The following is a 14,743-nucleotide window of genomic DNA, read 5'->3' on the forward strand; positions in this document are numbered from 1 at the left end:
TTTTTGCGGAACCGGGGGATTGAACTCAGGCCCTTGCGCTTGCCAGGGAAGCACTTATTCCACTGAGCCATCTCCCTGGCCCTTTGTTTTTTGTTTTGTTTTGTTTTTGTTGTTCTTTTTTTAAATCAATACTTTTTAATGGAAACAACCTGCCAAAAATCTGTCACAGAATTTTGAGAGCCATTAAAACAAAGTTTAATGAGAAAAAAATATAGCATCTGAAGTATAATCTAGTTGCAATAAGTTTACAGAAGTGAAAGAACTCTACACTCTATAAAAAAAAAAGGAAAAAATGAAAGACATGAAATACATGGAAGGTTCATAGTTTGTTAAAATTTGATACTGTTAAAACTGATATTGTTAAAATTTCCACATCACCCTTAAACAACCTACAGATTCCATATAGAATTCCTGTCAGAATGCTAAGGACATTATCCAGAGAAGCATACAAAAGAAACTCAAAATTCATGTGGAACCACACAAATACTGAGTGGCCAAAGCAGTATTACAAAAAAAGAACAAACCTGGAGGCCTACAATATACCAGATTTCAAAATGTGCTACCAAGCTGTCTGTAGTAATCAAATCAGCATGGTAGTGGCATAAAAACAGATAGACACTGGCATAGAGTAGAGGGGTCCATCTACCCAGTGGAGGAAAGGCAGATTCTTCAATAAACAGCATTGGAAAAACTAAATATCTACATGCAGAAGAACAAAGTTGTAAACTTAGTTTGCACTATTTATACAAAATTTACTAAAGTAGATTAAAGATTTGAATGTTAAGAATTGAAACTTAAAATTCCTTCTAAAAAAACAACTTCAGGAAAAAATTCTTAATATTCATCTGAGCAATGGTTTTTCTGGGTGGGATCCCAAAAGCCCAAGGTGTAAGTGTAATAAATTGTAAAATATTCACCCTGTATTTTGACTACCCCATTTATGCATACGTGGGTATATAGTATGTTCCTTGTGCTCAAGAAATTTTTAATGTCTTTGAAAAGCTTACACTTGGGGTAAATAACTATAATTTAACTTAGGTTATTAAAATGTTCTACATAGATGATAAAGAGAAACATCATCCAGTTGAGAAGGCATGAAAAAGCAACCAAAAAAGGCCAAGAAAGATGTGAAATGCTGGGAATGCAGTGTGTTTGCACAAGTAGAAAAAGCTAAAGTTCCTTCAAAGTAGTACACGAAGTGGGCGCATTACCTGTGCGTGAAGCTCGTTCCAACCCTGTTCTGTCCCCCAGGTACCGCCTTATTGGTTCCTCCACCGCCATGTGTGTGCTCTCGGGCAGTGCTGTTGTGTGGGATAACGAACCGCCTGTCTGTGAGAGTAAGTTGAAACATTCTTTCTTACCATGTTTGCTAATGGATTTCCACTTCCCTCTGGAACTACCAGTGTGTATGTGATGCTGGGAACCTAAGCCCAAAATGTATACATACTAAACAGGTGCTCCACCACTAATCTACTCCTCCAGGATTTATTAACATATTTATCTAATTCCTTTTGTGACATCAGTCCTTCAGATAGCAGAAGACAGCTATAATGTGCTCGAATATTCCCCCTGAGGTCCTCAAAGACCTGTCTCCTTAAGTTTCCCCTTCTGCTGGAACACACCTTCTCTGAATATGGGGCCTCAAATACGTAGAGCCCTTCAAATCTTATTTTTAATTCAGTTAACTTGGACTTAAGTTGGTTCTGCAATTTCAGCTATACTAGATGTTCGACCTGGCATATTCATAAAGGTTAACAAAACTGTGGATGAACCAGCACTCTAACATCTTAGGGATACAATAAATCTTGAAAAGCACAGGGCACTGTCAAACAGAAAGTCAGAATTTATTTTGACCCATCTCTTGGGATATACACTTAGAAAATAATATGGGGCCGGCCAGATAGCTCAGCAGACTAAAGCGCCTGCTTAAGGCAGGCACAAGTACCAGGGCTCGATCCCTAGCCTGCCATGCCAGCCCTGATCCTCAGGCACCCTGAGACATGGAGACTGGGCCTGCGGGCACACGCCTATAATCCCAGCACTTGGAGGCTGAAAATAAGAGGATCACAAGGAGTTGGATTTCTGTAGTGAGATCTTGTAGATACTGTACAAGTACAAAAATAATAATAATACAGATACTTTTCAAGAAGTTTACTACATACTTTCCTTTGCAGCATTCTTATAAAAGTAGAAATGTTAAAGTAGCTAAAGTTCACTATATCTTTCAAATGATGATTTGGAAATAATTTACTAAAAAGGAAAGAGATAAGTTAAAATGATTTTAAAGAATTTCCTAAGAAGCAAAATATTCACACAAAATTATGAAAAATACATCTGTACACTGGAGTGCTATGAAATATAAAAGATAGTATGAAGAAGTACGTAGCATCCTAGAAATGTAAATTTTATTTGAAAAAAGACTCAAGACAGATAATGGATAAGATCTCATTTTATTGAAAGATAACACAGCTATGCCTGTATCTCTGTTTTTATATCAGTTTCTAATTCAATAAACTTCCCTATAACTAACCCTCAGTAGCTAAGGCTTTACATGTGGAATTTGTGGACGAACTGTGCCTCTTTAGTGCCAGTTCAAACCAAGCCTCTATTCCCTAGGCCTAGACCTCTTCTGCTTATACAAATTAGGTGACTCTCTGCCATCAGCCAGTGACAAAAAAGTCAGCAACTAACATTGCTGCTCTAGTGGGAATATGCTGGGACACATATGTCCAAGTGGCTTAAAGTAATTTGTATTTTTGAATGATTTATGATGCTTTTTTAATACTGATCATTATGTGTTTATCAACATTTTTATAAGCCATAATAATATGCTGAGCTGTAAAAGGCTCAAGTCAACAACTTCTGACATTGCCAGTCTTACGGAAAACCCACTACTAGTATGGACTACTGGACTATATTGGAATATTTTGCTGAATTCATGCACCTACAATATTTAAATGACAATGGAATACCCTTCCCTGACAAAGCGAAACAAAAAAGGGGTTACAAATGAAGGACCATTTTGTATCTGTATATTCAAAATAGTTAGGATAGATATACAGCTGCATTCTCTTAATTCAATGAATAGAGAGATTTATTCTAATAGTGTTTGTGGACAGAATATCAGGTCTGCATCTTGTACAATGAACAACCACTAAGACAACAATATGCAATGTATTAATTATTGAAACTGTGCTAGTAATTGGTTGTGAAACCATTGCTATTTGTTTCTCAATAAAATTATTTTTAAAAATAATAACTAAAAAAGAAAAGTGTAGAATAAAATGAATTGTTCACATCCTCAAAAAAAACCAAAACATTTTATAAGCTTGCAAAGTACCTGTTCAAACCTTGTGCCTATTATTTAGAGTTCATTTACCTTTTTGTTTTATAAGTTATTTATTCTTATATATCCCCCAATAAATATATTAAACATTTGTGTTTAAGATGTTTAATATTAAATGTTTTTTTAAACATTTAAACAGTATTTTCTTTCAGGCTATAGCTTTGTTTTTTACTTTCTTTTTTCTTTTTTTGCGGGACTGAGGATTGAACTCAGGCCCTTGCGCTTGCCAGGCAAGCGCTTATTCTACTGAGCCATTTCCCTAGCCCTTTTTCACTTTCTTAATGATGATTTTTAATAATGGAAATTCTACTTCTGGGATGGAAGAGTGATGGAAATTGAACCCAGGGCCCCTTGGTTTAAATACACAATTGACCATGAAGCCACACTCTCAGCCTTGAAGTTCTATATGATAATAGTGGTAGACTAATGAATATTTCCTTTCTAGTTACTGTTTTGGCTGCTCTACTCAAGAAATCCTGGCCTGTTCTAAAGAATAGTTTCCTATGTTGCCCTCTTTACACTTTATTGTGTTGTCTTCATGGTTAACTCTAGGATTTGCAAGAAGTACAATGAAACTTTAGGGTGTTCTGTCTGACTTTCAGGGTGGACAGGCTACTGTTTTAATGTTATTTATTTAAAAGACTATTCCTTGCACACCGCAATATGGCAGAATCATGGCTATAAGTCCAATGACATTATATGTTGGTCTTATTCCAGAAAGGCACTGTTATTTATCCAGTAAATTACTATAATGGCATTGTACGAGGATTTGCTGTTTGGTAGCAAATAACTTTTGACTATGAGCTTCTTCTAGGTTTGCTTGGTGGTTTTTTGACCTTTGCATTTCCATAAAAATTTAGAATCATCATGCCAATGTCCACAAAAAGAATCCAACTTGAATTTTATTTTCTATTAACTCAATAAATTGATTCATAAACAATTAACAAATTTACATTTTGAGTTCTAGACTCATTAGCATGAACCAACTATTTTTGAAATATTTAATTTCTTTCAGTAATATTTGCTAATTTACATTACAGAAGTATTTTACATCTTCCATTAGATTTACTCTTACATATTATTTTTTGAAGTCCATTCTATTTGTTTGACCTTGGATCCAGCAATCTTGCTAAGTTTACTTATAAGTTCAATACTTTATCTGCACATTCTTCACATTTTCTGCACAATTTGTTGTTAGGTGAAGTGTTTAGAACATTTAAATTTGGTATGGTTACTGCTATAGTTAGGTATAAACCTAACACCTTTGTGTTTGTTTCATATTCCTTTATTCCTCATTCATCACAGTTTTAAAATTAATGAAGTATTTTTATTAGTCCAAATGTCCTCTGAGCAGCATTTTTGCTATATTTATTTTGTTATTCTTCTATTTTTAATGAGTGACCGAGAAACAATGCAGACCTTTGATTTATTATGATCTAACTTAAACTGTATTTTTACTAAGCCTCAGCAATGCAAACAGAGCCCAAATAATTTAACTCCATTTATAGCATCCTGCCAGTTCCCTACTGCTATCTTTATATTCTGTCAACAATCAATATTTTTTCTTTTTATAAAAACATTTATATATCTTAGTTATTTTAGGTTTATAAGCAAGATTTCCAGTATCAGTAGTCCTAATGCACATCTAATGGTGTCATCGCTGATTTTGCTGGTTCTTATGCATGCTATCTCTTCAAGTATCTGCTTATCTTTGTGTAGCAGGAATTCTGTTTGAAAACCTGCATGTAGAAGCAATGTCAAGGAGGTAAATAAGCTCAAGATATGAAATGAGCCTATCAGCTGGCTTTCCATCACTATATGAAATACCTGAAATGATTAACTTAGATAAGAGGAAGTTTATTTGGGCATTTTTATGTCTAGCACCTTCTCCCTTCCCTTGGCCCAGTATTGCATCACTATTTGGTTAGCTCTTTGAGCTTCACAGATGTGTTCTTTAGATTGCCAGCATTTTAAAACTTTCTTGGGACCAGCACAAGTATTATTCGATGTGAATTATTGAGATTACTATTACTAGAAGCGGAAACCTCCTTAAGAAGCCTTAGCGTGATGGAGTGAATGGGTACAGCCTCAGCCCTTGACAAGTCATGGAGCATCTGAACTCACATTGGGAAGTTTATGTTACTTGACAGTTGGGTGGGACTTAGGGAACGTCTTTTTGTTCTTACAATTTTCTTGGCCAATTCTAGCCTACTTAATTTTCTATTTCTGTCATTTAACTTTCTAAAGTGTTTAACATAGTTGTCTACAGTTTCATAAATATTCTCACATATGTTCTCAAATATATTCATTTCTTATTTCTCTATATTTGTGATTTTTCTCATACTATTCTTTTTGGTGAAAGTTTTTATTTTTTTCTCAACAACAACAACAACAAAAAAAAAAAACTATACCGAGGGGCCAGGGAGATAGCTCAGTGGCTTAAGCGTTTGCCTAGCCCCGAAGCCACCAAAAAAAAAAAACCTTAGGTTTGGGCTGGGAAGATAGCTCATGGTCAAAGTGCCTGCCTGGCAAGCACAAGGACCGGGGTTTGATCCCTGGTACTCCATGCTGTGCCAGCCCTGGAACACTGAATGTGCCATGCTGGTCCCAAAATAGCACGTGTGTTGTCCCAGTACGGAGGAGGCTGAAACAGGAGGATCACTATGAATCTAGACTGCATAGCGAGACCCTGTACCAAATAAATTTTAAAAAATAAAACAATAAGCTATAATCAGTTAACAACCAAGGTGAAAATTAATCAAACAAGGGCAAAAGAGTATTCTCTATAATAACATAAACCAAAAGCTATTTAAAGTTGAAAGAAAGCAGTTTGTACTAATAAATGCATGGGTTTACAGCAAACAGTAGAAAGGCAGAACACGTTATGCCAAGGTAAGTAACATCTTTACAAAGTCTTACCTACCCATTAGCAAATATTAAAAGCAAATAATGAATATAAGAATAGTTTAGAGACTCATTTGATTTTTTTCTCCTTCGTTATTTAAATTCATTTTATTTAACCTGCTCTCCTTTTTTGCAGGAATTCCTTGTGAGCCACCTCCAACTATCGCTAATGGAGATTTCTACAGCATCAACAGAGACTATTTCATGTATGGAGCGGTGGTGACCTATCACTGCAATACTGGGACAAGAGGGAAGACCTTTCAGCTTGTGGGGGAGCCCAGAATATTCTGCACCAGCAGTGATAATGAAGTGGGCATCTGGAGCGGCCCTGCCCCTCAGTGCATCCTACCTAATACGTGCTTACCTCCGCTCGTTGAAAATGCAGTCATGGTATCTGAAAACAAAACTGTATTTTCCTTAAATGAGATTGTGGAGTTGATGTGTCGGCCTGGCTTCCGCATGAGCGGCCCCTCCAGCGTGCAGTGCCAGGCCAAAAACAAGTGGGCACCAGAGCTGCCAAGCTGCTCCATGGGTGAGTCCTGCCATGATGGGGCAGGGGCCTGTAGCTTGCAGAATGGGTGGAAGACCAAGAGATCCAAGAGATGGGTGTTTATCTTGTTTCTTGGAGATTTTTGTTATTTTGGTGTTTTTTTTGTTTGTTTTGGTGTTTTTCTTTTTCTTTTTGGCTGGCTCAGGCTGCCTTAAGGGCGGGTCTGATGTTGGGGATTGAACCATAGTCCCCTAGCACCTGACCGAGTTGGCCCAAGCAGGCGCTTTAGACAGCTGAGCTAATCCGCAAGCCCCCAGATCAGTGTTTATTCTGAAGGGGTGTGTGTGTGGTGAATGTGCCGAGTGAGTCCACTTTCTTGGGTGGGCGGGGGGATGGGTACATGTGTGCACAGGTATGCGTGTTCAAATTGAGAAGCAAATTAACTCTCACCATGAATGTGAACTTCAGAGAATTTAGAATTTCTCCTCATGCATCGCCTCTGCAGCCTCCACCTTGAGTATAATAATCAGCAACACACCTTGAGTGATTCATCTGGCCAGGACCTATACCATAGGTTATATGTGCATTTAATCCTTAAAACAAAGCAGAGGCAGTTGCTGTTCATTCCACAGTTTACAAAAACAGTGTGTCTTTGGAGATTAGATCAGGCTGGCAAGACAGCTAAGTGGACTAAGTGCCTGCACCACTTGCTGTGCTGGCCCTGCCCCCGGGCACACTGAGATGACCACAGAGTCCAGGCATAGTGGCACACACCTGTAGTCCCAGTGCTGCAGAGGCTGAAAATAAGAGGATCACTAGGAGTCTGAGCTGCATAGTGAGTCCCTATACCAAATACATAAAAGAGAGAGAGAGACAATCATTTCTAAAATGAAATGAACTAAAGACCACAACCCAGTTCTACCTGTCTCTAGACCCTCGATTTGACAGTGTCCACCTCAGATTCTTCAAGAATGAGGGGTTCATGCAGGAATCAGTTATAAAGGAGGGCAGGGCAGGCAGGACATGCAAAAGGAGGAAGGCAGCATTGCCAACAGCTGAGGGACTACTGTGAACTTGGGTTTGGAATTCAGGTGTCTACACTCAGGCTTCAGGGTCCATGTCCGCTCCCAGGAGACAGATGTTATAGCTGGACCAGAGTCACAGACACTTGTAGAATCAGAGCGTATTAACAGAGTCATGTGAGCCACTTCTGGAATCAGAATGACTTCTGTCCTTTTTCCACCTTTTAATTTTGCACATATGTTTCAAGGAGCAGAACTAGGCCAGCCCTCAGCAGACAAAGCCACTGTAGTGTTCAGGCTTCTAGCAGAACAATCAAGGAGACTGGAGGGTGCTGGGATGCAGTGCAAGGCCATCACTGAAGTGAACCAGCATGGCCCTTCCATGAAGCATCGCAGTGCACTTGTAAGCGTTGGGACGATGAAGCCAGAACACAGACGCTGTAACAGTGGAGTGCCTGTGCACTCATTAAGGAGCTCACTTATTCTATTTCAGTGCCCCTGTTAGCATAGAGAAAACCCAGGTCCAGAGAGGTGCACTGAAACACGCATAGCAAAGTGGAAATGATCTTTTCAATTTAATTCTGCAGGCTCACATGCATTTTGCTTCCCCAAGTTCAAACCAGTCATGGAAGGAGGCAGAAGAGCTCTGCCCTGACACTCTGCTGAGTGTGCCCTGCCTTCTGGGCAGGAGGACTGCCGCTCTTTAGGAGAGTCTGTCCGAGGTTGTCATTTTGTTACAAGAACAGATAGAATGGGCCAGCAGCACCAGCTCTGTGCAGTGTGAACAGGAGAGGCAGAGTTCTCCCGCCCCTCACATCCGGGACCCCTGGGAGAGAAGAGGAGGCACATGCAGGTTCTGTTCCCAGCATGGGTGCATAACAGTGAGTGGGGGATTTGTCACTTGAGACATGGGCACAGACATTGCTTATTGTCTAAAATGTAGAGCTACAAGTTGGCAATGGCTGTCTGGACAGGAAGTAAGAAGGTCTAAAGATCCATCGATCCTGCATAAATGCCTGCCTGGCAAGTGCAAAGTCCTGAGTTCGATCCCTGGTATCAAAAACAAAACAAAATACAATAAAAATAAGAAGGTGCATCAATCCTAACAGTTTTGTTCAGATGAGCAGGAATGGGAAGCATTCCAGAAGTAACCATCGGCCATGTGACCATAGGTGCATGCTTTAGATGGAAAACAACCCACAGATGACACCTCCCAGCCACAGCCAAGTGGGGGATTAGTTTTGCCACCTTTATCAAGATATCCCCTACCCTGAGTGTGTGAGTGCATGTGTCCATTTGGTCACCAGTAAATGTAGAAGATAGACACTAATTCTTTTTAATTTTTGTTTTTTATTTTATTGTATTTTAGGGAAGAGTCTACAAGGTGTTTAGGGTCTCACTACAAGATCAGACTCATAGTGATCCACCTGTTTACAGCCTCCCAAGAGCTGGGATTACAGGCGTGCACCACCACTCCCAGTCTCAATTGCCATCTCAACATGCCCCAGGGGTAGGGCTAGCACAGAAGGCCCTGGGATCAAACCCCCAGCCCTGTGCCTGCTTGTAGGCGCTTAAATCTGCTGAGCTATTTGGCCAGCTCTTAATTTTTTTATACACAAACTGTAGTTATGATCCTCCTGGGCAGGGAGATAGCCCAGTGGCATAAGTGCCTGCTTGGCAAGCACAAGGTCCTGAGTTCAATCCCTGGTACTAAACAAACAAACAGACAAATTTGCTGGATACTCCACCATTGAGGAAAAGTGACTTTCATACTTTCTTTCTTCCCAGTGTGTCAGCCACCCCCCGACATCCTGCATGGTCAGTACACTCCAAGCAACCAGGACTTCTTCCCCCAGCAGGAAGTGTCCTACAGCTGTGAGCCTGGCTACCACCTCATCGGTGCTGCCACTCTGCGCTGCACCGCTCAGGGAGACTGGAGCCCCGCAGCCCCATCCTGTGAAGGTACGCAGACACTGGGCTGGTTTTCAGATCACTCTCTTTACCCTTCACATGGCAACCTCACTCCTGTTTTGTTTTATCTCCTAGTGAGAGTGTGTGACGTCTTCCCAGACCAGCTCCCTAATGGTAGTGTGCTATCTCCACTTGATCTCCAGCCTGGAGCGAAAGTGTTCTTTACTTGTAATGAAGGGTGAGTAGGACCCAGAACAGAGACCAGAGAGAGCAAAGTGAGAGCCAAGCCTGGGCATGGTGGCATACGGGCATGGTGGCATACGGGCATGGTGGCATACGGGCATGGTGGCATGCACACATAAGCCTGGCTCTATGGAGGCTTAGACCAAAGGATCACCCTGAGCTTGGTGACACCCTGGGCTACATAGTGAGACCCTGGCTCAAAAACAAATAAAACAAGTGAGAGCCAGGCATAGTGATGCGCTATTGTAATCCCAGCACTCAGGAGGCTGAGGCAGGAGGATTGTTGCAAATTTGAGGCCAGCCTGGGCTACATAGTGAGTTTAAGGTCAGCTTGAACTGCAACATAAGACCCTGTCTTCTAAGGGGACAGAGAAGGGGGAGAGAGAGAGAGAGAGAGAGAGAGAGAGAGAGAGAGAGAGAGAGAATGAATTGTGGTGTTGCTGCTGCCTTAATGGCCTGTAGAGATTCAGAATGTTTGTCTTCTACAGCCCTTTTGACTTTGGGGAAGCACCAGAAGTGACTGGATCTGGTGAACAAAATAGAGGATGACAAGGACAGAATGATAAAACATTTGAATCAGTTCAGGACACAGAGGTAGCCGCAAAAAGACACTGAGCTGCTTCAGAAAGTGACAAGAATGATGGGGTGAATGTGTTTGAAGTGAGAAGGACTTGAGATAGATTGATGGCCATGTATCTTTTACTATAATACATTTTTAAATTGTGAAATAGTCATTGTATTTTAATTATATCTTATATGTGACAAGGATATTTACTATTACATATTATAGAAAAATTATAGTAGAGAATGATAGTAATATAATTCTCCCAGAATTCAGTGGAAAAGAATAAAGAAAAAAGAAAAGAGAAAGCATATATGATACATTAATGAAACGCAAAATGCACATAACAACTTCGGGAAAGATAAATTAAGGCAGTACTATCCATAGCTACGGAAAATTATGTATATTAGAAATAGGGAAAAGTATTTTATAATTGACAAACAAAAATTTAAAATATGCTACTCACAAAAGAAACACACTTCCATCAAAACCACATGGCTCTCCTGTAACACTGAAATGCAGATGTCCAGGGAGCTGAGCTAGGATTCACTTCTACAAGCTTTGAGAACCTGGAACTCATGAACTGAGGCCTCAAATTGTTCTGCAGAAGATCACTTCCCAGGAAAAAGGTAAATCCAGGCAATCCATAAAAAAGTTTTAAAAAGATAAGATGACTATCAAAAGAGATATTGGTAAGAGCCAGCCATAGCTCAGCAGATTGGAGTGCCTGCTTAGGCAAGTGCTGCCATAGTTCCATCCCCAGTGCCACTTGCCGTGCGGGCCCCACCTCCAGGGTACACTGAGACAGCGGTTGAGACTGGATGTGGTGGCACAAGCCTATAATCCCAGCAGTTGGGAGGCTAAAAAAAGGAAGGCCATTGTGAGTCCTATCTATGTAGTGAGACCCGGCAGACCCTGTACTAAATACATAAAAAGGAAAGAAAGAAATACTGGTGATGTAGGAAAAGAAATCACACACAAAAAAGGCCAGGATAAGTTATTTATAACAAAGTTAAGAAGCTAGATACAGGGCTGGGGAGATGGCTCAATGGAATAAATGCTTCCCTGGCAAGCGCAAGGTCCTGAGTTCAGTCCCCAGGTCTGCAAAAAAATAAAAAAAGAAGAAGCTAGATACAGTGGCAGAACTACATTTTTTAGAGTGAACCATTTATGGCATAATAATGATTTACTAACCCTTGGTAGAGTTACAGAGTTATCAGCATAGCTGGAAAATGGGAGAAAGCAGAAAAAGTCTACAGCTATATCATTTGGAGCAGATAAATTATACATGCTTTACAACTAAAATTGAGAAATTAGGTTTAAAGATGTGTGAGACATATAGGTATAGCAACAGATGTCACATTTATGTCATATGTACCCATATGATGGGGAAATAGGATGTAAACTTCCACTTTATTAAAAGAAATCAAAGAGCTGAACCCATGTGATCCACATTCCAGCAAGAGGCAAGGGGAGGGAACAGCGAAGGTCGTATTTGTTTTCCTGTGTCAGACATAAATGTTCTGGTTCCAGGTAGGTGAGGGGTATTCATTGCTTCACTGGGCACTGAGAAACAAGTGAAAGAGGCAGACGAAAGTGGGGCCAGACATGCTGATTTCAGGAAATTTGCTACAATCTCCCTTTCTAAAGACAGAAATTTCTAAGTAGTTTCTGTGGTCCCTCCAAGAAGCAAGCCTCAAAGGATGTGGTAGATACTAAATGTTGTGAAAATACATGAACCCTGCTGCATCACACACACACACACACACACACACACACTAAAGAAAAAATATATCAAACATGTACAGGAAACTTGTTTTCCTTTTGTGCCTGGTACAGTCCACAGTGAAGCCAGGAAAGGAAGGAAAAGAATGGAGTTTATGAGGAATTAGAGAAAAAGAATATCCACTTCAATAGGGAGAGGGGAGGAAGGAGGTGCAGAAGCTGGGTCCACCAGAGCACCCTGCCCTTGGACGTCGCCCCCCGACAGTCTTCATCTGCTAAGGAGGTGGCTGGGGTGATGTGCACAGCATCATATTTTTCGTATCTGTCCTTTAGGTTTCGACTCGTTGGTAAGTCATCTGCGAAATGTATCATCTCAGGAAAAGCCACCAGGTGGGACACAGGGCCACCGATCTGTGAGCGTAAGTTGAAATCTCTTTGCCCATTTATTCCACCAGCTGGCCCTACAGTTGCCTTCCACCCAATTTAGAAAGAATAAATCTCATGCCTCTTAGAAATTGTATCCTTCTAATAGCTGAAGAATTCAATAATATCCTTAAAACTGCTCACAGTATCACAAATTTCTAGACCCACCTGGCGGTCCCTCTTCTTGCATATAATTGATTTTAATCTAGCGTTATCACTCAATATCTGTAGCAGGTGGTTCCGGGATAGTCTACAGATACCAAGTGCCACAGATGCTTAAGGCACTTCTGTAAAATGGCATAGTATTTACATAGAACCCACCATATCCTCCTATATACTCTAAATCGCCTGTCATTCATTTGTAACTAGTACATTGCAAATGCCATATAAATTGTTGCCATGCTATAGTTGTGAGGGACTGAAGATAGGAAAAAGTTCTGTGTGTGTGCAGAACTTTCACCCTCAGTTGATTGAATCTGTGGATTAGAAACCTGTGGCTTTGGAGAACCAGTAGTGTAGTCTTGACTTCTTTTTGAGTAGCTCAAGTTCCACTCTGGTGAGCAGGACACTTCCCAATTTGGGGGCGTTGCGTCCAGTGCAATAAACACAGGTAGTGAGAGCAGCCCCCCGTTCCTCTCCCCAGCTCTGCAGATCACGCGGGGTGTGGAGAGCGTGCAGCTCCCCTTCCTTCAGTCCTTGTCTGAACAGCACCATCTTTCCTGAGAGCAGTGTGCAGGTGAGCTCCCCACAGTTGCAGGGCAGACAGGAACGAGGGAGCAAAGCCCACTGTGGTTTAACACGGGGTATAAAAGGCTGTAGCCCTGGGTTTGGTGGTATTGCAAGGACAGCAACAGCTGCAAACCTAATTGCTGGGAGGATGAGTCGAAACACCTTCTCTGGAAGAGCAGAGACAAGGTGCTAAGCATCAAAAAACCCAGCTGTCCATGGAAATCTTTAGTAAAAGGAGAAAGATTTATATGATCTGAAGAGCAATACTCAATTTGTTTTGCCTCCTTTTTTCAATCGTTCGTACTTTTTCTCTTCTTGAGTTCTTATACATTTCTTTCTTTGTTTTCTTTCCCCTTCCAATTTTACATGCATATATCTGGTAATAGGAATGACTGGTTAGAAGACAGCACTACATATTACAACAAATACTATGAAATCCATATTACTTTGTTAAGTAAAATTCTGTATCACTTGTAATTTTTTGTTTTAATTTAATTTTTACTCTGTTTAAAAAAAAGTTATTGTGAGAAACCCTAGCTGTGTGCATCCCTTAATCCAGGGTCCACAGTTTGATCTAAACTACAGAACTGTCTTGAGTTTTTGTGAAGATGCTGCTACACAGATGTTGCTACATGGCTCTCCAGGATTAAGCAATAGTGGAGCAGTCAAAATAATCTACTGAGAATTTTCTGGAAAATTGAGCATTTTCCAGATAATATTTTGGAAATAATCTGCTGAGAAAGGCATGTGTTTTATTAGACGAAAAAAGGGCTCCATTATGCCAAAATGAGCTAGACCCTAGAGAAAGCTCCGCCAGATGGAGCGGCGTAGAATATCCTCATACTGAATATTGCTCAGCCCATAAGTATTTTATTTATTTGTTTGTTTATTTATTTATTTATTTATTTATTTATTTATTTTCATGGTACCGGGGATTGAACTCAAGACCTTGTCCTTGCCAGGCAAGCACTTATTCTACTGAGCCATCTCCCCAGCCCCTCCCAGGTATTTTAGAAAACTGTTTCATGAGAGGCTTTAGTGAGTATGTGCATGAAAACTTTCACATTAAACAATTAGCACGGTTCATTGTAGATAGTAGCCTTAAAGGCAATTTTTATTCATCTATGTTTTATAAACTTTTTTCTAATAAATATGTATCCTCTTAAATATTTTCTTATTTTATGTCAAACAAGTAAATATGTTTCTAATAAGGTATATCTGCTACAACAATATGAATATTTTGTATATTCTACAATTAAAATGCCTAGCAGTAGGCTGTTACTTAGCAGTTACATTTTGTTTGATATTTTTTCAGGAGTAGCATTTACAATACATTTTGCCATTTCTTCTGCATTGGTGGGGTTTTAAAATGTCCACCTTTTCTTGAG

The 14,743-nt window shown here is 40.1% G+C and overlaps 1 protein-coding gene and 1 non-coding gene across 2 annotated transcripts in view; one reads left to right on the plus strand and one right to left on the minus strand.

Annotated features, from left to right (window-relative positions):
• The window catches only part of Cr1 (complement C3b/C4b receptor 1 (Knops blood group)), a 109,793-nt gene that overhangs the window by 68,390 nt on the left and 26,660 nt on the right, over positions 1–14,743 (plus strand). Inside the window, exons 19-23 of the mRNA XM_023701184.1 lie at positions 1,252–1,337; positions 6,387–6,782; positions 9,551–9,724; positions 9,809–9,911; positions 12,537–12,622. Of these exons, the coding sequence (XP_023556952.1) occupies positions 1,252–1,337; positions 6,387–6,782; positions 9,551–9,724; positions 9,809–9,911; positions 12,537–12,622 (845 nt within the window). The remainder of the gene's footprint in view (positions 1–1,251; positions 1,338–6,386; positions 6,783–9,550; positions 9,725–9,808; positions 9,912–12,536; positions 12,623–14,743) is intronic.
• On the minus strand, positions 13,519–13,629 carry LOC111812613. The gene has a single exon (XR_002818079.1). It is a non-coding gene; the product is annotated as a U5 spliceosomal RNA (small nuclear RNA).

The sequence above is a fragment of the Octodon degus genome, unplaced genomic scaffold (genome assembly GCF_000260255.1).
Source record: "Octodon degus isolate 3935 unplaced genomic scaffold, OctDeg1.0 scaffold00131, whole genome shotgun sequence".
NCBI classification, from domain to species: Eukaryota; Metazoa; Chordata; class Mammalia; order Rodentia; family Octodontidae; genus Octodon; species Octodon degus.